Genomic DNA, 21,712 nt, shown 5'->3' with positions numbered 1-21,712 from the left:
GTCTCATTTCTGGGAAGAATGGGATATAAATAATAATTAATAATAATAATAATAATAATAATAATAATTTGTGTCCCAGACTAATAATAATAATAATAATAATAATAAGTCTAAGTTTTGGGAAAATAATGGGATACTTATTATTATTATTATTATTAATATCCCACTCTTTTCTCAGAACTGAGACTCATTATTATTATTATTATTAATTAATTAATAATAATAATAATGATAAATGTACTACCCCTAGCGATGCCTTGAAGGGCAGCCAGGAGGGTCTACTTTGCCACCTAAGACAGGCAGAGCAGTCCTCTCCAACTAGGCACGGGCTTTTCGTTGTCCCTGACACGTGTCGCCCTCCCCGTTCCGACGTTACCTTCCTCCTCTTGTCCTGGAAGGGCAGGGCCAGCCAAGGCATGGCTCTGACGGCCTCCGTCCATCGCTGCTGGTCCTGTTCGGCCGACACGAAGACGATCTCTAGTCGCTGCTGCTGCTGCTGCTGCTGGAAGCGGGAATAGAAGGCGGCCAGGCTGGCCGAGAAAGGGCTGGCGGAGGAGGAGGCGGAGGAGGCGGCGGCAGCGGCGGCCGAGGTGGCAGTGGCGGAGGCTGCTCCGAAGTAGAGTCCAACCAAGGCGACCCCTCTGGCGGCCAGGGAGGCGGTGGGCACCGGGGAGCCGTCGGGCGCCGACAGCGCCTCGCCCAGCAGCTCCGACAGCGAAGACATGCCCGACGACGACGACGGAGCTCTACAGACACACATCCGCCGCGCTCGCCGGCAGCGGGCGCTCTGAGCCGCTCCGACAGGAACCAGCCGCCGCGTGGGACAAGCCACGCCCACCCACAAGCCACGCCCCCCGTCGAGTCCCGATTCTGCTTTCCTCAGAGTGAAGCTCACGCCCGCTCCGCTCGCCGTCACGCTCTAACCAAGCCCCGCCCACGCCCCGCCTCTCACTGCACCGACATCCCGCCCACGCCCCGCCTTTTTCCTCCAACCCCGCCCACGGCTAAAAGGGGATTGCTGTTCCGCTCCGCCCACAGCCCTCGAGCCACGCCTACTCCTTTCATTTTTCCAACTCCGCCCATCGCCGTGGAATCAGGTCTGCAGTCAAGCCCCACCCTCTTCCCGCCTCCCTTCTTCTGGAACCACGCCCACAATCGGGGCGTCACGTCTCTTAACTCCCCCTTGCGTTGAACTCACCACGCTCCTCCTTTTTTACTCTAACCCCGTCCCTCTCCTTAGGATCAGGTTTGCCACGCCTCCGCCTAGGCCCCGCCCTTCTCCTCCAAACCCGCCCACCGCGGTCTGCTCGCGAGGGGATTGGTTACCTTCGCCCCGCCCTCGCCTTTCCAGGCCCCGCCCCTTGCCATAATACACTTCTGCACGCAGGAGGGAGGGGCTTGGCTGCTAGGCCACGCCCCTAACCTTCTAGCCCCGCCCACCTTTTCGAACTGTCTCCTTCCAGTTTGACTCCTCTTGATCTGTCATGGCTCCACGGTACTATGGAATCCTGGGATATGTAGTTTTTTTTGCTCCCATCTTAATTGTGACGACCAAAAGGCACAATATATGTTTAATTACATGGCAAATCTCCTCTGAACACTTCTTGCTAGGGAAACCCACAACAACAACAACAACAACAACAACAACAACCACAACAGCTGGGTTTTGATGGAGGCCTGGGTCTTGTAGCCCCAAATTCAAAACCAGGAGCCATAGCAAAGATGCCTAACTTCATTTGAAGGCTATAAAATCATCCTATTCCAGGGAAAGGGGTCTCTTTGCAATGATGCCATAAGCCTCCCAGATGTTTCGCACGACGCAAAACCCGCCTCTTGCAAAACCAAAAAGTCTTTAGATTATGCTTATTAACAATAATAACCTATTTTCCCCTCCTCTTCTCTAGCAGGACTTCAAAGGGGAAAATTGCCTTCTGTGTTATAATCCCTTTGCCTCGCCTTCGGAGATTTCCTGCCTTCACATATATATATTCCCATGCTAACAGTGCAAAAAAGATGAAACTCCTTTGGGGCAATAATAATAATAATAATCCTATTTTGCATCCCAAATTTGGTAAAAAAAAATCTTATGTATGCAACCGACGCCACTGTGCACCTTTTGCTACTCATTGAAAAAGAGGTGGAGTTGCCAGCATTTTTAATACTGTATATTGGGGTTGGCGCATGAATAGAATAAGGATGACCCCAATACAGTACAGTATTTGCAAAAGGAACAGCTCAGTACAGTATTAAAAGGGAGGGAAGCAATTGGTGGAGCTTTGCCTCCATCTAGTGGCCAGAAAGAGTATTGCATGCAAAAGAAAAATCTCAGTACAGTACAGTATTAAAAGGGAGGGAGGCAATTGGAGCTTTGCCACCATCTAGTGGCCACAAGAAGTATTGCACGCAAATCAATACTGTAATTCATTTTTTACTTTCCCTTTAAGTCCAAAACACACTGCAGAAAATAATCCAGTTTGAGACCACTTTAACTGCCCTGGCTCAATGCTAGGGAGTTCTGGGAACTGTAGTTTTGTGCAGCCTTCTCTGTCAGAGAGCTCCGGTGCCACAATGAACTACAATTCCCAGGATTCCCTAGCACTGTGCCAGGGCAGTTAAAGTGGTCTCAAACTACTATATAATATAATATAATATCCACTTTATAATATCCACTTTCGACCCTATCATGGGGGTTTTCTTGGCAAGACTGGTCCAGAGGAGGTTTGCCATTGCCTTCCCTTGAGGCTGAGAGTGTGTGACTTGCCCAAGGTCCCCCAGTGGGTTTAATGGCCAAACTGGGAATCAAACCCTGGTCTCCAGAGACCACCCAACCCTTCAATCGACCAGTCAAACCAGTTGGAAAACCTTTTATTTGTAAAAACCTTCAACCCTCATAGTAAAATATAGAATTACAAAAAGGTATAGCAAAAAAACAAAGGGGGGGGGGAATTGAGAGGAACCCGCAGACACCATTTTGAAAAACAGCAAAGGAACAAGATCTGTGCTTTATACAAAGCTGGCTTTCGACTCACAGGGGATTCAGCCGGGCGTCAAAGCGCAGCAGCCTGGTTCCTTACAGATGAGGCGAAGGCAACCATGAACTTGGCACCGGTGAATCGCCGCTAAAGAAATACCTGGGACCCAATTTCTTTCTCTATCAGTTTGGCACCTTGTGCGCCTATCCTTTGTTCAACAGGAGACGGAGGAGGATGCCGAAGATTAAAACGGAGACCGCCAACGCCAAGGCGAGCCCCCGTCGCACCACGAGCTCCTTCCCGGTCAAGGCGTCCGTCCGAGGAGAAATGACCACAGCCGGAGGGTCTTCGGGCGGCAGGAGCTGATGCTCAGGACGAGCGCTGCTTTCTTGACCCAAACTGATGAACGCGACGCCGTTGGAAACGCCGGTTTCCGTCGCAAGGTAGGCTGCGAGGCAGAAAACATAGCCATCATGGGGCCAAATCTGACCACGCTATGATCCCAAATCTCTATGGTAATTATTATTATTACCTAAAGGCACTGGTTTATCAGCCGCCGCTTCATCCGCACCATCTTTTCTTCGCCCGGTTTGCAGCCCGGCTCGGATCTGAGCCTAAGGGAAAAGAGAGGAGGAAGGCAAGGAAAACGAATCTCAGAGTGTGAAAAGAGCGCCGGAAAAGAGCGCACGTTTTCAGTGGCGCCCTTGCAAAAACAAATTCATCCTTTCGCTACAGGTGCGTCGACACGATAGAAACCATGCAGCTTAACACCAAGGTGTCATGGCTCCATGCTATAGTATCCTGGGATTGTTAGGTTTGCTAAAAGACCTTGTGGAACTGCGCATCCCAGCACTTAAAGTGGCGCATTATTTCGACAGTGCGGACGCATCTTCAGTCGAAGAAGGACTCTAGTCCTCCTGGTTCTCAAACTGAGAGCGTTAGGTGCTCTTTTCGGTGAGTTAGTCAAATTAAGGTCCTACTCTTCGACTCGAAGGTGACATCCACACCACAGAAATAATCCAGACTGACACCAGTTTAACTGCATGGAGTTTTGTGAGACGTTGCGCCTTCTCTGTCTGGCACCACCACAAACCACATTTCCCAGGACTCCTGGCAGTCACATTGGCGTCAAACTGGATTATGTCTGCGGTGTGGGTGCAACCCAGACCCGAGACCTTTGGGTACGCAACGCAGGTGCTTTGCTTCTAAGCGAGAGGAAGTTAAGTTTCAAGTCATCATGGTGCCGAAAACTGGGACCTGTTGGTCTATCGCTGGTCTATGGTTCCAGTTCCTTTTGGTGCTAGATTCAGTTAAAAGAAGAGAGGAAAAGGCTCACCTCTTCCGCCGCTTTCTTCCAGTCCGTCCGCAGAACGACAACCAAGAAAGAGCCAGCTTGCAAGGAGATGCACACGATCAACCCGGTCCACAGGCCTGGAAGGGAAGCCAAAGTAATAAGAATAATGAAATTACATTATTTGGGATAGATGTCCACTCATTTAAGGAGGAAGGAAAGGAGAGGAAAAAGGAAAAGGACATGTAGCGCACTCAAGCGCATCCACAGACGTAGGTCTATATCCACAAAAGCTCATGTGGAAAATAAACCCTAGTTAGTCTTGTTATGTGCCTTCAAGTCATTGCCAACTTATGGCAAACCCATTGCAGGGTTTTCATGGCAGATGTCTCCAAAGTGGGTTTGCCATTGCCATCCTCTGAGGCGGAGAGCGCATGACTTGTCCCAGGTCACCCAATGCGTTTATATGGCTCAATGGTTTCGAACCTTAGTCTGCAGAATCGTAGTCAAGCTATGTCACAGTGGCTCTCATTAAGTGCTGCCATGTTATTATTATTATATTCCCCATGCGCCTTCTGTTTATGCCGCTGGAGACAGAAGGCGCATCTTCGTGGTAGAAATAATGCAGGTTTGACCCCACTTCAAGGACCCTCGCTCCCTCCGACAGGATTTTGGGGTCTGTGGGGTTTTATGGAGGCACCATAAAGAGGAGGCTAAAAGAACGGGCAAATCTCCACATCCCAGGATTCTCCGCGGCACTTGAAGCGGTGCCAAAGCGCATCGTTTCCACAGCGTAGATGCACCCTGACACAGCTATGTATGTCTTTGAAAATATTAATGTAACCACCTGCCTTTCTCCGCTCCAAATTCCAGCAGATTCATACATATTATTTGGACTGTCGCCATACTCACCCATCACGCCGAGGCGGTACGCAAACATGAGCGTGATCCCGATGGGCAAGCCGACCGCGTAGTAGCCGATGGCGTTGGAAATGGCGCCGATCTTCTGCTTGCCGGCCCCTCTCAGCACCCCTCCGCAGGTGGCCTAAGATGAGGGAGAAATGGGGGGAAAGGAGGGTTTACTATATATATACTCATGTATAAGTCTAGAAATGTTAGTCTAGAACTGACCCCAAAACGGTGGCGGAGTCTCCTTCTTTGGAGGGTTATTAAACAGAGGCTGGATGGTCATGGGTCTGGAGTGCTTTGTTTGGGAGTTACTGCATGGCAGGATGGGGTTGGATTGGGTGGTCTTTGAGGGTGCCTTCCAGCTTTATGACTCCTTGTTCCAGGCTGCTGTGGGATTATGGAGGGCACCCAGGCATCCATCGACCCACATCCAGCTTTTGTGACTTCTTGGGACTTACCGCGATGGCGTCAAACAGATGGAAAGGCGCAAAAATCATCATGACTTTGGAGACCAAGGCGACAATCTCTCTGTTGAGGAAGGAAACTAACGGTCAAATGGGAGCAGGAATGGTTGAGGAAACAATTTCATTAGCAATGGGCCAGCATAGCTAGGGGGGATTATGGGTGCTGTAGTCCCTGCAAGATTGAGCCAACCTTTCCACACTTCCCTTTAGTCTTTTAAACTAACTGAATTAATTCTTATTGACTGAGTCCACTAAGCCTTGGGGACCAATGGATTGAGCTCTATAGAAAGTAGGATCAAGTCCAAGAACCACCACTTCCGAAACGAAGCAGCTTTCCGAAACGAAAAGCGATATGAAGGCTACGCACCTGTCGCTGGTGAAAATGTAAGCCACCACGTTGCGCACGGCGGCCAAGAGGGCAGAAAAGACCACGGCGAAGACGCCTGGGGCAGAAAACAAACGGAGAAAACCACAGAAAGGTCAGAACCATGAGGACTAGGACCTTAACTTTGCCATGGCTCCGGAGCAGAAAAGGTCCCAGAAGGCTGAAATGTAGGACATGGCCCTGGAAAGGAGGGCATCTGGTCACCCTGACCTTTCTATACCTCTGTCCAAGTACAATGGCTCAACACAATGAGTCCCCTATGTACAGTATATCTCAGCCGCCGATTCTGTAATGCTACCCATTTAAGGCTCAACCAGCAAGACCATAAACAGAGATACACACCGGTGCAGAGGAGCCCTGTGATGCATGACCTCTTGGCTTGCTCCGCGTCGCCCGCTCCCAAAGCGTTGCCAACGCGGACGCTGCACGCGACGCTCATGCCTTGTGGCAGCTGCGGGGAAAGAGAGAGACGTCATGGAAGTGACAAGGGAGGCAAAAAATACTCTAAATGATCACTACCGTAAGCTTTGAAAGAAGACCTTTTGGGACTACAGCTCCCAGAATCCCCACCACCCACCCGTTGCAAGATTCGGGGAGTGTCAGTCGAGAAGAGTAAAACCCAAAAGTCAGGCCTGTGTGACAGGTACTTACCAAATACGCAATGGTGGCTAGTTCATAGATGATCGACTGTGCGCCCAGTTCCACCACGCTGATCATACCTGCATGGGAAAACAAAATAGCATGACGTGGTTAGGATTGGAAAGCAGAATGCACATTGAACACAAACGTTTTAAAGAATACAACTTTAGGAGACGGTTGTAGTGGTTTGAATGTTGGACATGACTCTAGAGACCAGGGTTCGAATTCTCACTTAGCCATGGAAACCCACCTTGCACTCTCTCAGCCACAGAGGATGTCAAGGGCAAACTATTATTATTATTATTATTATTATTATTATTATTATTATTATTATTATTATATCTTTCAAGGTCTCACCTGACAGGAAGCTCCCAATCTCAAAGGTCCACCATTCAATGCACATCATCAGCATGCTGGGGAGAGCCAGGCGCATGAAAGAGCCCCAGTCTTGCAAACAGTCCCATGTCCAGCCTGCAAGAAAGAATATTATTAATTAATTAATTAATTAATATTTATGTATTACCTGCCTCTCCCCATGGATCGAGGAGGGAAGCAACCACAATTAACAGACATCCGTTAAAGAGACATCAGTTAAAACACACATCAATTAAAAGGACCAACAAGGTGTTTGCATATTAAAACAAGCCACATTTAAAATACAAAATGGTGGCTTTCTCCCCATCTTTCCCATCAGATCTGCTCACTGTTGAAAGTCTGGGGAGAGGCATCTACACTGCCAAAATAATGCAGTTCAACACCAATTTAACTGCCCCGACTCCATCCATACGTTGGGATTTGTAGTTCGGAGAGGCACCTTTGGCAGAGACGGCTGCCAAACCACCCAAATCCATGGCTGCTCCATGGGTTTCAATACCATGGCAGAGTAAAATGGAGTCCCCATGTATAAGGGCAAAATCAAGGTCTGCTTTTTGGAATGTATATACTGTATATATATATTAATATTTTCAAGCCATGGATGGTTGAATCCATGGATAAAGAAACCATGCATATGGAAAGCCAATTGTACTAACATTCTTGTTAAAGCAGTGATGCCCAGGAAAGGTTTCATGCACTGAGGCAGACCTGTACTTTGCAATGGGAAGGGTCACTATATCTCTCCTCTCCTTGGAAGCTGTCTTCCCAAACCAGTTCCAAAAAAGAATTCCGGCTACCTCCCCAAGTCTCCTTGTGTATCTTCTTCCACCAGACGTAAAGGAAGAGGAGGAGGGCTTGCAAATTCTGGGAGAGCGTGTTGGCCCATGCCGAGCCCCTGGGAGAGGAAGAAAGAGTTTAACTTAGTGGAGAACCCAAGGCCCGGGTATATGGCTAAGCGGGCATAGAAACGCACCAAAGGAAGACTTACACCACGCCAAGCTGGAAGGCGTAAAGGAAGACGGCGTTCATGACCACGTTCAAGACGTTGGCCACCACGCCTGTGATCACCTGCGGCAGAAGGATCGCCTAGAATTTGGGTGGAAGAAACGGGGAGATATCAGTCAATGTTTTTGTTGGTGGGTGTGAATCTGTTCTGGGTTTTAATCCAAACTTCATAGGAGATACCCAATGGGGGCTCAACATCTCCAAGTCGGGACTGGAACCCACAGAAGGCTCATCCATAGCAGTGTTGTCAGACTCTGGGAATTGTAGTTTCGCTGTGGCACCAGAGCTCTCCGGCGGAGAAGACGAAATAGCCCACGAAACTACAGTTCTCAGAAGTCTACAATACTGAGCCATGGCAGCTGAAGTGCTGCTAAACTGGATTAATTCTGCAGTGCGGATGCAGAACTCCTACATCAGTGTAAACCCTTATAGATAAAAAAGCAAATGGAGACCATACCTGGCTCTGCAAATATCGGGTCTGTAGCTGGTAGAGGAACGCTGCCTAGGAATAAAACGGCAAACCGTACTGAGTGACGTTCCTAGCATCCCCATAACTGTGAGCTGCTCCATAAAGCTCATTTTAGGGTCCCAATGGGATAACTGTGGCCCCTGGATTTGTGAGACTACAAATCCCATCATCCTCTACTAGCACGGTTGATGGTTTAAATTCTGCAGGTTGTTTAATGGCATTCGCATTAAGAGCAAGAGAGAGAACTTACTGGGAGAGCGGGAATAAAGATCATCACGTAAACTTGGGTTAACCTGCAAGAGACGGAGAACGGAAATGTAATTCCTCAACAGAAACGGAGAGATAGAACAAGAAAAGTCGGTGCATGGTTCAGGAAAGCATAGGATTCTCTGTCACTGGCCATGATATATATATGTGTGTGTGTCTTGGAAGATGAGACCCACAAAGAAAGTGCCGCCAAACTGTGCAATGACAAACCTGGAGACCTCCGGGTCTTGTCCGCAGAGGAGCAAAATCCGTTCGGCATTGAGGAATATGGCCCAGCAAGGGAAGCAGAAGAGCAGGAGAATGAGGATCCCCCGTTGCAAAATGGTCCCAACCCGTTTCACGTTCTTGCTGCCGTACGTCTGGACGGAACAAAAAAGCAGATTTTCACAGCAGTGGCGACGACAACAACAATATAACACAAGCGCAAAGACCAGCCAGGTTTGGCTCCGATTTATTGGAGACGACAAATATCACTGGGTTAAAAACTTCCCTTCAATGCCAATGAGAGAGAGATAGTAATATTTGAAGGACTGAACCTCCCCATTCCATCAGGTTTCTAGGAACTGACTGCAATGGGCTTTTAATGGCACTCTAACCTAAAAAGCAACCCGGAGTTTAACCACTAGTTACCTGGGACATGAGAGTGTCGCACACCGATGCCAACCCGGTGCCAATTGAAATGCCAATGACGTTGACAACCTGAAAGGACAGAAGCAACCAGAGAAAGTCATCGATGGTCTCAAAGAAGACCCAGGTGTGTGTCTGCACTGCCTAGTTGTCCAGACTCCCTCTTTGGGAACCCTGGGGTTTGTAGTTTGGGGAGAGGTACAGCTTGGGCCTCTCTTATCCGAAATGCTTGGGACCAGAAGCGTTTAGGATTTCAGAATATTCACCCATTCATAATGGGATATCTTGGAGATAGGACCTAAGTCTAAATGTCAAATTCATTTCTGTTTCGTATACACCTTATAAACATAGCCTGAAGGTTTTGCATGAGTTTTTAGGGAGTGAACTACCCAAAATATCCTTTAAAAGGAGCTGGTGAGACACTTTTCTCTATGGCCAGAAATCTGATGCCAGTCCAAGCAGACGGTGCCAGGCTGGTGGGACCAATGATTTCCACCTGTTCATAGGTAGGTTCCTTACATACCGACACGGCGAGGGTGACCGCGTCCAACTCGGCTTTGCCCAGATGCCCGCAGAAGACAGAGCTGACCACGCTGATCAGGAACCCCAAAAGCTGCGCCACAAACTACAGAGGAGGAGAACACAAAAAGAGAGATGCCATCATGAGCACTTACAGCCTTGCTTTGGAAACAAAACAAGATGTCTGAATTCTACTACTAAGCTGATTGGGGGGTTTACACCCCTCTGAGCCCCATCTTTTTTTTTTGGTCCTCAATGGTTACATCTGCACTGCAGAAACGATTCAGTTTGGCACCACTTTAAATGCCACGGCTCAACGCGATGGCATTCTGGGGATCTGTAGGCTTGTGAGATCCCCAAAGGACAAACCCTGTCATGGCATGGAGCCGTGGCAGTTAAAAGGGGGTTCAAATCGCATCATTTCCGCAGTGCAGATGCAGCCGATATGTGTTTGTACTTTCGTAAGTATAAGCTTTGGCCTCTTACACTGTTGTCATTCCAGCAAACCCCTGGAAAAATGACTTTTTGGGACTACAACTCCCATTGGAGAGTTCTGCGGAACTGTAGTCCGGAAAGAAAGCAACTTTCCATTGCTCTGCCTTTGGGTTCTCTAAGGATCCAAACGTAGAGAAGAGCACCAACTCTGCCAACCTAGCGCCGCGTCATAGATACCCAGCCAACAAAAGCTAGCTTTCCCCATGTGGGGGCTTTTTTGTTTTCAACGCAAAGGGCCTGGATGTGCGCTTGACCGTTCCGTTCTCTGCTTGCGGTCTTCCATGGAAAACATCTCCTGGGTCTTTTGGGTCTGGATCAATTTGACTTGGCTCTTGGTTGCTGGACACAAAGCCGGTGTTTTCTCTGTACTCGGGGTACAAAATCCAAGGCAAGCTCAAACAGGCGCAGGCAAGGGCGGCTTTTGCAACTCCTCTTCCGTGGCGATGTGAATAATCTGCCCTAGAGCTATGAACTTTCACCGTACAAAGCGTTGGGGTTGGGAGGCAGAGGAATATTTATTATACGCTCATGTGAGGGCAAGGGAGAATTTAAAGGACTCGGATCCATATGAGCCCAGGCTATATATCTCCTTATATGAGCCTGCCTGAGCCTTAAGCTCTTTCAAAGAGGGTTCCTCTCTATCCTTCTACCTTTTCAGGATTCAAAGATATAGCTGTGTCAGTCTGTAGAATCAGTATGTGATCTTGTAGCACCTTTGAGACTCACCGAACGAAAAAAGTTGGCAGCATGGGTTTTTACAGAACCGGAGACAATTTGGCCAAAGCAGAATAGAGTGGCACTATTCCTTTCCTCAATCTAGATACTATACTCCTATCGATGCAGCCTAGAATCGTGTTGGCTTTATCGGCGGCCACATCACAGCACTGACTCCTTTTGTTACTGGATCTTTTGAATCCCGTTCAAGAGCACTTTGACACCACCTTATCCCACATCGCCTCCCTGCTGAGCTTCAAAAAGGACTAGAAATCCCAGTATCCACACTGTCTGGGCATGATGGACATTACGATACGCAGCGGATCAGACCTTTCCAAGCTTTGGATCGCTAGTCCAGTTTCCTAGATTGCCTTACTCTGACTAGCTGAGCTCTCCTGCTGCGGCTGTTTTCTCCTCTGCTCCAGCATTTGATATCTTAAAAAATAAGGCAACCTGGCTCGAACCCAGGGCCTTCTGCCTCCACATGCTCCATCGGCCTCTCCTTCAACCTCAGGCTACAAAACATGAACGCACAAGGCAGGGTCTTGTGATTCCTATCCGGAGCAGCCCTGGAGCGTTTTATAAGGTATTGTTATCTCCCAACGGATGGAATGTCTTTAGGCCAAAGAGGTTGCCGTCAGATGCTCCTAGGAAGGACAATGAACAAAAGCGCACAACCCAGTTCAGCTGACCGAAACAACACTCTGGACCCTCATTTTTGGGGCTGGCAAGGCGGCGATACGGCAGAAACCAGAGCCTGAATGCTGCAGAACGAATGCACTTTGACACCGCTTTATGCAAAACTGGGGACTTGCAATTTCGTGGGAGGTTTGGCCTCCTCTTCGGAGAGCTCTGGGGCCCACAACGAACTGCAGATCCCAGGATTCCCTTGCATGAAGCCATGGCAGTTAAAGCGGTGTCAAACTGGATTATTTCTGCAACGCGAATGCAGCCCAGGTAGTACTATCCCAGCGTTCAAGACAGCTGGCGTTGAGGGATACTGCTATGCAGTTCAGTGGGTGCAGCATCCGCTTTGCATGCAAAAAGCCCTGGGGATGCACACTTTAGTTACTCAAGTAAAGCTAGGGAACTTAGTTACTTAGGGGAGTTACTTAAGGAAGGAGGAAAGAAGAGCAAGAAAGGATGGGAAGGACGAAAGAATGAGAAGAAGGAAAGGAAGAAATTAGGAGGGAGGAAGGAGGTTGAGTATCCCTTCTCCAGATATCCTCCAAATCCAAAACTGTCCACATGGGCAGCAGAGACGGCGACACCTTTCCTTTCTAATGGTTCCACGTGCGCAAACCTCGCTTTGTGCCCCAAAATTTGCTAAGACCGTTGCGTTAAAAAAACGACACGTAAGGAATTTCGTGTTCAGACTTGGGTCCCATTTCCAGGATATCGCATTATATATGCAAATAGTCCAGCCTCGGGAGAAATCTCAAATCCTTCCGGTCCCAAGCGTTTCGGAGACAGGAGACGCGACCTGTATGGGATTCTGGTAGATATGATCATCACAATTATTATTATTACTATTTAAAATGTGGTGGGGTTTTTCCAAGGAGGGGGGAACGGGTTGGAATTGGGGTCTTTCTTTGCAGAGAATCGTTTTTATTAGTGCCACGGAAAAGAACATTTTGGACCCTTTTGTAAATTTGCATGCCAAAAGCCTAGATTTCGGAAGGGAAAAAGAGCCGCATGCGGAATTCAAGGCTGTGTACTCAGCCATAAAAGGGCTCAGGATGTGATCTTTGGGCTCAAATATGTTCAGACTTTGGCCGCCACTTTCCTTATCTGGAAACAGGGGGGAAACCTGGCCCTGGAGAGGGATAAGATAGAGCGAATAGTGGAGGACAGCATGAAATGAATGAGGAGGGGAAAGACCCAGAAAATAGCTAAAAAGCTTGGAGGACGAAGCCATAAAACAGGGAGGAAGAAGCCATTAGACCCAATTCAAGAGTCTGATTTCATTAGGACAGGGACAAGGAGGCAAAATGGGATCTTTTTAGGGATATATTTTTAGGGGGGATTCTGGGAGTTGTTGTCCCAAAAGGGGGGAACTTTTCTAGCCTGGGAGAGTAGTCAGTCCATTCTTTAATCCTCACGGGCCTAAAAACCCAGGCCAAACAACAACAAAGATAAATTAACGAAGGTAGTTAATAATAACTAATTAATAATAAACAGACAGCCTGGCGCATAGGTTTGAGCACTGAATGATGACTCTGGAGTTGTGGTTGTGTGTCTTCAAGTTGGCCTTCAGGTTGTCCTGGGGTTTTCTTGGCCAGATAGGTTCAGAGGAGGTTGGTCAGGGCCTCCCTCTGAGGCTGATGAGACCAGGGTTCGAATCCCGGCTCAGCCACAGAAACCCACCAGGTGATTTTGGGCAAGTCACACTCTCTCAGCCTCAGAGGATGGCAACGGCCAACCTCCTCAGAACCAGTCTGGCCAATGAAAGTCATCTTGAATTGGGAACAACTTGAAGGCACACGACAACACACAACTACGGCTCTAGGAACCATGGTTCGACCCCTTGCTTGGCCATGGAGAACCACTAAGTGACTTTGGCTCAGTCACACTCTCTCAGCCTCACAGGCCAGCCCTGACAAAACCAACAAGCCCCTTCCTGAAGCAACACTTTCCAAGGAAACCCTAGCATTGGGTCTCCCACAAGATTGGGAGGCCCACCCCAATTGATAACCAATGACTAATCAATGACTGACCTTAGCATAGGTCTCCCAAAAGAGTGGGAGGCCCACCCCAATTGATCACCAATGACTGGTCAGTGACTGACCCTAGCATAGGGTCTCCCACAAGACTGGAAGGCCCACCCCAATTGATCACCAATGACTGGTCAACGACTGACCCTAGCATAGGGTCTCCCACGAGACCGGAAAGCCCACCCCAATTGATCACCAATGACTGGTCAATGACTGACCCTAGCATAGGGTCTCCCACAAGACCGGAAAGCCCACCCCAATTGATCACCAATGACTGGTCAGTGACTGACCCTAGCATAGGGTCTCCCACAAGACCGGAAGGCCCACCTCAATTGATCACCAATGACTGGTCAACGACTGACCCTAGCATAGGGTCTCCCACAAAACTGAAAGGCCCACCCCAATTGATCACCAATGACTGGTCAAGGACTGGCCCTAGCATAGGGTCTCCCACAAAACTGGAAGAACCACCCCAATTGATCACCAATGACTGGTCAATGACTGACCCTAGCATAGGTCTCCCAAAAGACTGGAAGGCCCACCCCAATTGGTCACCAATGACTGGTCAATGACTGACCCTAGCATAGGGTCTCCCACAATGGAAGGTCCAAACCAATTGATCACCAATGACTGGTCAATGACAGACCCTAGCATAGGTCTCCCAAAAGACTGGAAGGCCCACCCCAACTGATCACCAACAATCAATGGCTGATGGTGGTCCTTAGCCAGGCTTGCCTGGCTGGCCTTGCTTACCACTGGGGCGCCTATCTTGACCATCTCCTGGGCTTCTTGCCAGGCCCCGACGGGGAGGCATCGCCTAAGCCTCCTCCAGGCCAGAGCCCAGAAGGAAGGAAGAGGTAGGGCCTCCTCCTCCTGCTCCTGGGCCTGGTCCCTTGGAGGCTCCCCCATCCTCAGCATGGTCCTCCTCCTGCTCTCCTCCTTCTCCCTCGCCTCCTCTGCCTTCTTCTTCGTGCTCCAAGAGGGACCTCCATCAGGGACCCAGCCTTCCTCTATCAAAGTCCTGCTGCTCTCTCTCTCTCTCTGCAGCCACGTGGGGAGCAGCCAGGCACTAAGGGGGCGTGGCCCCAAAGGGAATCCCCTGCCCCATTGGGCGGGGCGGGCTGTGACGCAGGAGGGGCGGGGCGAGGGGGTTCCCTCCTCCTCCTCCTCCTCCTCCTCTTTTGAAGTGAGGTCCAAACCACACTCCTTTGAGACTTTCATTGCTAGGGAATGCTGGGATTTGTAGTCTCTGGTGGCCCAGACTAGATCTTTCTCTCTCTCTCTCTCTGTGTTTGTGTTTGTGTGTGTGTGTGTGAGAGAGAGACAGGGAAGGCTCAATGCCTCCCAGAACTACAGTTCCCAGGATTCTCTAGGGCTCAAACTGGATTCTTTTCTGCCTACTTCTTAGTCCAGGCTGCATCTGCACCGCAAAACTGATGCAGTTTTGAGCCATGGCTGCAGCCTAGGGAGTCCTGGGATGTGTAGTTTGGGGGAGAGCCTTAGCCTGGACCTGGAGCCACAACAACAACTAATAATAATAATAATCCCTGGCCTTTGGTTGAGTCACACTCTCTCAGCCTCAGAAGGAGGCAATGACAAACTTAATCTGTGCCAAGAAGACCCTTTAGGATTGCCCTAAATTGAACTGGAGGCACACAGCAACAACAACGGTTGTTAAAGCGGTGTCAAAGTGCATTAATGCCGCAGTGTGGATGCAGATGCAAGACACATCTGGCAGTGGCAGAGTTGAACTCAGTGGGCTGCTGCATGGGGGTCCCTCCATTGCAAAGTCAAAATAGGAAGCCACAGTGTTTCAGAGGCTGCAGACATCATGCAGTTTGAGACCACTTTGGCTGCCCTGGCTCAATGCGGTGGGATCCTGCAGGGGGATGTGTAGTTTGCTGTGGCCGGGGCAGCAAAAGTGTTGTCAAAACTTCTCCAGTGCAGATGTTTCCTTGGCCTTCGACAAAGCAGCTTTGTGTGGCTCATCGCACAATGGATTTTGTCTGTTTATGTCAAAGCAAAAAGAGAGGGAAAGGGTCGGCCTTCTTCCAAAAGACATATTTGAAGATATCACTCCATTATTGATTCTGGCCTAAGCCTCACGGCCGAACCTCCGCCTTTGAGCAAAAACAACTTGTAGCGCCTCAAAGAGGAACCAAGGCAGCCTTGAGGTTATAAAAGACCATTTATTGTATTTATTTCGAGGCAGGTTACAATAGAAAGAAAGGGCTTGTCATGTACATCATGGCGCTGGAAATCACCATTGCGCTCCATTGCTTTTGCACCCAAGTCAGCAAAAGTCAAAATTAAGGGTCCCAAGGTGGCTCACAGACAAAACTGTTCCATAAAAACCACTCTGGTATGCATCATTATATACAAAATGGCTGCCTGCAAACAAAATGTCTTCGCTTCAAGTCGTTTCGGACGTATGGCAACCCTACGGCAAGTTTACCATTGGGTTTTCTTGGCCAGTTTCATCAGAGAGGGCTTGAGGCTGAGAGCGTGCGACTTGCCCACATCCGAGCATGGATTCGAACTTTGGTCTCCAAAGTCACAGTCTGACGCAATGCCCAGTGGCGCAGAAAAGGCCGAGGAAAGGTGTTGAGAGGGTACCTTTGCCCTTCCCTCTGTCACAGAAAAGGGGATATTCATTAACAGATTCAGGTTAGAAACTGCATTCGTAGGGAGTGAGTCAGTTGCGCTTTGGTCAGCTTACATAACTCTGCATTTGCCTCCCCAAAAAGCGGAAAGCGTCGCAGCACCTGAAAAGACTAATACGGTCAGAGAAGGACTACGTATCCCCCAATTTGTCCGAATTTGATAGAGACAATCCCGATTACTCCTCCGCCGTCCCGCTTTTTCGTCCGGTTTTTAAAATGTCCCGGTTTCTCTCCTCCTCCGCCTTAGTCCTCAGCTTTCTCCGCTTTTCAAAGCACAAAAGGAGCTTGCAAAAGCAAACTGCGGCAAGTCATTTTGAATTATGACTTTGCATTAAGTTAACTCAGCAAAGAAAGAAAAGGAGACAAAGGGACAAAGCCTTGTCCTTCCCTGTAGACTCAGGCCAAAGCAAACTGCAGATGCCTCTTGGTCAAGTCACGCTTTCTCAGTCTCAAGTCAATGACAAACTTGTTCGAAAATCCCTGGTAGGGTCACCTTGGGCTCCCCAAAAGTCAGACCTGAAGGCACCCAACAACCATAGATGGAAAATGATATGGTACAGATAATTCTGATTGTTGTATCTAATTGAATGCCTTTCAACCTGAGGACCGTATCTATTTCCTCCATGGCTGCCTTTTAGATTCTTACTCTTGACTACAGTCTCCGTTCCGATTAATGACTGACCCGAGGTATAGGAAATTTTTAACCATTTAAATGTCTTTCTTAGCCATTTTAAAGTTACGTAAACCACCGACGGTCATCCTTTATATGTATGCGCTTTTAATGTTTAGCAGGAGCCCTGGGTAATGTGGTATGTGGTGTCAAACGGCATTCTTTCAACAGTGTAGATGCAGCGTAATTCGGAGAAAGATTTTAGTCCTAATGATTCTCAACCTGAAAACTTGGGCATGTGATGCCAAACTGCGTTATTTCCGCAATGTAGATGCACCCTACGTTGACGAAACAGTCTAGTCCTCATGGTTCTCAGCCTGGGATGTGGTATCAAACTGCATTATTTCGACAGTGCAGATGCACTGGGACTCAAAGAAGGAGTCTAGTTTTCATGGTTCTCAACCTGAGAGCTTTGGGAAGCGGTGTTAAACTGCATTGGTTTGACAGCTTAGATGCACCCTAAATCAAAGCGAATTCTAGCCCTCCTGGTTCTCAACCTGAGAGATGTGTAACGTGGTGTTAAACTGCATTATTTCGACAGTGTAGATGCACCCCTGGAGCACTCTGACTCTGCAAAGGGCCGCTCCCCATAGATTTGGCCTGGGCTTTCGTTGTTTGTGTCAAGAGGGAGACCTGAGAAGTTGCTTGGCCTTTCGTGACCGTTGTCTTGGACCGAGTCCCGGGCCTCTGGAGCCAAATTTCTGTCCTCTGGGCCTCCGTAACCCCAGGCTGTCCCCAGCGAGGAGGCACTTTATTGGTTCTGGAGAGACTTTAATCCTCGCCCTTTGGCCAAAATTATAGGAGCGTGAAGACAAGAAGAGAGGATTATCCAGACCGGGCAAAGCATCCGTCCCTCGACAAGTCACGCAGGTGCCCTCTTGGGTCGGGGGAAGTGTTCGGGAATTAATCCGGGGGTCTCAGCAAACCAGAGCGGGAAAAATAGAGTGCCCCCCACAACTATGGATCCGGGGACAACCGTGAGCATGAATGGAGCTGGACACTCTCTCGGCCCCACAGCCGTCAAGCCGGAGACGCCGCAAGGCTGGAGGAAATTGTGTCGGCTCTTTCCGTCCAACTTTTGGGAAGAGGCGAAGAAGATCTTGGTGCTGGCAGCGCCGCTGGTGAGTCCTTGGCCCAGCTCTATCTTGAGGCAGAGTGAGGCGGATGCCTCAGGTAGCAGATTATGGAGATACAAAAATATATACATATATATTGCAACGTAGTGGGAAACCCAGTAGATCCTAAGTTATATTTGCTACCATATTTTGGGATCCGTATCTGTTTGGAGAGTCCCTTCCAGCACAGTTTAGGATGACAGTTTCGAAGACTGACTCTCTCAAAGAGATTTTCTTCCTCCGACAGACGCTCATCCAGTTGCTGGTGTTTATGATCCACGTCGTCAGCACCATCTTCTGTGGACACCTTGGCAAAGTCGAGTTGGCGTCCGTCACCCTTGCCATCGCGGTGAGTTTCATTTAAAACGATCCCTTGCTCCCCAAGGACGGTTCCCCGTCGCGTCTCTGGAGGCGTTGATGTCCATGCGCTGCAATAAAATAGGAATGGTGTGCATCCATGGTGTTGCAAACCATCCAACCATTCCTGGATGTTTCCATGTGGCAACATCAGAGTGTGGCATCAAGGTGGCAAAAGCTATTACTGGGGAAGAATTAACAAGTTTGGAGGTTGCTTTTGCCTGAGCCAACTCTCAAAGGAGAGTGACCAAAATGGCGAAAGGCCTGGAAACCATGGCCTACAAGGAGCTACTTTCTCTGAGGCTGAGAGAGAGTGGCTTGCTGGTACTTGACATTTTATCATGTTGGTTTGTGCGTCCATCTATCCATCTCTTTCTCTAGGTTATAAATGTGACGGGTGTCTCTGTAGGTTTCGGCTTGTCTTCAGCCTGCGACACGCTGATATCCCAGGTGAGTAACTATGGCCAATCGGTCCCGAGTGCGAATTCCAGTGATGTCCAGCTGGTTTGTGTTTCAAAATGGACCTTTGGGGTTTTTTTCCGCCCTAGACATACGGAGGGAAGAATATGAAGCGTGTGGGGATCATCTTGCAACGGGGCATCCTCATTCTGCTCCTCGTCTGTTTTCCTTGCTGGGCAGTTTTTGTCAACACCGAGCAAATTCTCCTCCTCATCCAACAGGATCCAGAAGTCTCCAGGTGGGGAAAAACCATCTGTTTCCTAATAAGATGTGGCACCTGAAGTCTAAATCTGGGGTGCGAGATGTCATTGAAATTGTGTGTCCCCAGCATTCCCTCACTCTTAGTTGTATCTGGTTGGGGCTGGTGGGAGTTGTAGTTCAACATCCGGAAGGCACACGATTCCCACTCCGGCCTAAATAGTAAATTTGGAGGTTAATTTCTCTCCCAATCTCTCTCTTATCAGGCTTACTCAAGTCTACGTCATGATCTTCATCCCGGCCCTTCCAGTAAGTCTTTGGATTTGATTCATATTTGGGTTTAATTCTTGTTGTTGGCCTTCAAGTCATTTCTTTAGGGGACCCTAAAGGCAAATCTATCCATCCCAACCAGAGTAGGCAGGATATAAATAAAGTATTGTTGTTGTTGTTGTTGTTGTTGTTGTTGTATCACCAGGTTTTCCTTGGCAAGGTTTGTTCAAAAGTGGTTGGCCCTGGCCTTCCTCTGAGGCTGAGATAGTGTGGCTCACTCAAAGTCACCCATGGCTCAGCCAGGATTCGAACCCTGGTCTGACACCAGTCTAACTCTCAAAGCCACTATGCTATGCTGGGTCTTCTTGGTCCTTAGATGTCTTTATATCCCACTTTTTAATTATGGCAGCTCTCTACATGTTGTTGGTTTGCAACTCCCATTAGCTCTAGCCTGTATAGTCAATGGATTATGGGATCTGCAGTCCAGCGACATCGGAATGGAGACACTTTTTCTGTCCCTGTTGTGTGTTTAGGGACACATCTCAGTCGATAACGCTGGTGGGCGAGGGGAGGAAAATGTACATTAATTCAATTTAAAAAGGGGTCTTTCCCCCATGTTGGTCTATGGGAAAGATTTGTGACTCTGGACAGGTAACCTGGGGTTCTGGTATTCTGCAATTCTCCCAGTTTTCCCCTCTATATACTCTTGCTTCTCACCAATTATATTAACTATTTCTTCTTCCACAGGCTGCGTTTATTTATCAGATAGAGACAAGGTACTTGCAGAACCAGGTCAGTATCTCCTTCGTCTCAGGCCCATAAGCAAAGCAAGCGGATGGTTGTCGTCGCATCCCAAAGGTGTAATTCTTGCAAAAGTTCCCAATAAATGAATGAAATCAAATTAGACTTTAAGACTAACACCTTCGTTACGTTCCAACCCTGTTAGCCCTCCTTGCAGATTTGAAACGTCCAGATTTCATCCTTTGCTGCTTTGAAAACGTCCCGGTTTCTCTCTTCCTCCTCCTCCCGCTTTTGTCTTCAGCTTATTTCAGTGGCTGCAAACGACGTTGAAACGCTTTCAGGGGTGTTTTTTGGGAGCATTAATTACAGCATTGTTGGGACCCACAAGAAATGGGTGCATGTAGCCCATGGGCCTATCTTTGCCCATGCAAGCTCCTCTTTCCTTGGACATTAACCCTTTTAAAAATGTCCTTTTTAGAGGATCATCTGGCCGGAGGTCCTCTGCGGCATTGCCGGGAACATTGTCAACCTGATTGCAAACTACGTCTTTCTTTACCAGCTTGATATGGGAGTCAGGTAAGCCAAAGGAGAGCCATGGGGTCTATATTTGAACAGAGCTGTCCATGCATCCTCCACTTCATCCAAGGAGCACCAGGGATATATTGTGATTTTATCCGTTTTTACCATTTCTGCACTGGTTTCACTCAGTTTTGTGTTTCCTCGCCTCATTTTAGGGGGTCCGCCTGTGCCAACACCATTGCTCAGTATTCGCAAGCCATCGCTCTCTTCCTCTACATCCGATGGAAAAAGCTCCACGTTGAAACTTGGGGAGGTAGGACGGTTATTTTATTTTATGCTCAGATTCTCCCGCTTCTTCCTTTTCTTTTCGAACTCTCGGTGGTTGCGCAGCACAGGCTTCATTTAAAATGTCCAGATTGAAGGTTAAAAGACAGCAAGATCCGCCTTGAATCCCATTTTGGGCCATAAGTCTCTTCAATCAATCAAATAAATTAAAATGTCTGGGCTCTCGCTGTTTGATTTTCCATCAGGACAGGTTTCAGGCTGTGTTTCCTAATGCACTTTTCATTTCTTGCCATTATTGCATTAGGCTGGTCCCTTGAATGCCTCCAGGAATGGGACGTCTTCATGGCTTTAGCCGTCCCCAGCATGCTCATGACCTGCATTGAATGGTGGACCTTCGAAATCGGGAGCTTTCTGATTGGTCAGTGAGGAGAGGGGAGGAGCTGTGGGTGATGGGTGGGCCCAATGTTCAAGCCACTCCCAATTCCTGCCAATGGGTGGAGCCAATGTTCAAGCCACTCCCAATTCCTGGTGATGGGTGGAGCCAATGTTCAAGCCACTCCCAATTCCTGGTGATGGGTGGAGCCAATGTT

The 21,712-nt window shown here is 48.6% G+C and overlaps 4 protein-coding genes across 4 annotated transcripts in view; 2 read left to right on the top strand and 2 right to left on the bottom strand.

Moving 5' to 3' along the window:
- Positions 1-862, bottom strand: part of NXN (nucleoredoxin) — a 37,823-nt gene extending 36,961 nt beyond the window's left edge. Inside the window, exon 1 of the mRNA XM_042442373.1 lies at positions 377-862. Coding sequence (XP_042298307.1) covers positions 377-760 — 384 coding nt within the window. The 5' untranslated portion in view covers positions 761-862. The remainder of the gene's footprint in view (positions 1-376) is intronic.
- Positions 1-21,712, top strand: part of SHPK (sedoheptulokinase) — a 938,822-nt gene that overhangs the window by 631,939 nt on the left and 285,171 nt on the right. The window lies entirely within an intron of this gene.
- On the bottom strand, positions 2,831-14,875 carry SLC47A1 (solute carrier family 47 member 1). The gene is made up of 17 exons (XM_042442361.1): positions 14,599-14,875; positions 9,927-10,028; positions 9,407-9,475; positions 8,987-9,135; positions 8,760-8,802; positions 8,498-8,542; positions 8,024-8,121; positions 7,833-7,930; positions 7,018-7,131; positions 6,673-6,740; positions 6,364-6,472; positions 6,004-6,079; positions 5,631-5,700; positions 5,176-5,308; positions 4,309-4,403; positions 3,505-3,586; positions 2,831-3,420 (listed from the first exon to the last, which is right to left on the bottom strand). Exons 1-17 carry the CDS (start codon positions 14,761-14,763, stop codon positions 3,176-3,178), a joined length of 1,761 nt encoding a protein of 586 aa, XP_042298295.1. The 5' UTR covers positions 14,764-14,875; the 3' UTR covers positions 2,831-3,175.
- Positions 17,757-21,712, top strand: part of LOC121916848 (multidrug and toxin extrusion protein 2-like) — a 9,885-nt gene continuing 5,929 nt past the window's right edge. Inside the window, exons 1-9 of the mRNA XM_042442362.1 lie at positions 17,757-18,299; positions 18,541-18,642; positions 19,032-19,100; positions 19,199-19,347; positions 19,574-19,616; positions 20,325-20,369; positions 20,797-20,894; positions 21,053-21,150; positions 21,427-21,540. Of these exons, the coding sequence (XP_042298296.1) occupies positions 18,138-18,299; positions 18,541-18,642; positions 19,032-19,100; positions 19,199-19,347; positions 19,574-19,616; positions 20,325-20,369; positions 20,797-20,894; positions 21,053-21,150; positions 21,427-21,540 (880 nt within the window). The 5' untranslated portion in view covers positions 17,757-18,137. The remainder of the gene's footprint in view (positions 18,300-18,540; positions 18,643-19,031; positions 19,101-19,198; positions 19,348-19,573; positions 19,617-20,324; positions 20,370-20,796; positions 20,895-21,052; positions 21,151-21,426; positions 21,541-21,712) is intronic.

This window comes from Sceloporus undulatus, chromosome 11 (genome assembly GCF_019175285.1).
Source record: "Sceloporus undulatus isolate JIND9_A2432 ecotype Alabama chromosome 11, SceUnd_v1.1, whole genome shotgun sequence".
NCBI lineage: Eukaryota > Metazoa > Chordata > Lepidosauria > Squamata > Phrynosomatidae > Sceloporus > Sceloporus undulatus.
Note: the sequence above shows the minus strand (reverse complement) of the source record. Positions and strands in the feature narration are given on the sequence as shown.

Bases quoted from the DNA above. Each gene is read 5' to 3' on its own strand.
- SLC47A1 (XM_042442361.1), bottom strand. From the start codon at position 14,763: ATGCTGAGGATGGGGGAGCCTCCAAGGGACCAGGCCCAGGAGCAGGAG. The intron at 6,473-6,672 runs GTAAGTACCTGT...CTTTCCCCGCAG, and splicing joins TAGCCACCATTGCGTATTTG to CTGCCACAAGGCATGAGCGT. The intron at 5,701-6,003 runs GTGCGTAGCCTT...CTTCCTCAACAG, and splicing joins TACATTTTCACCAGCGACAG to AGAGATTGTCGCCTTGGTCT.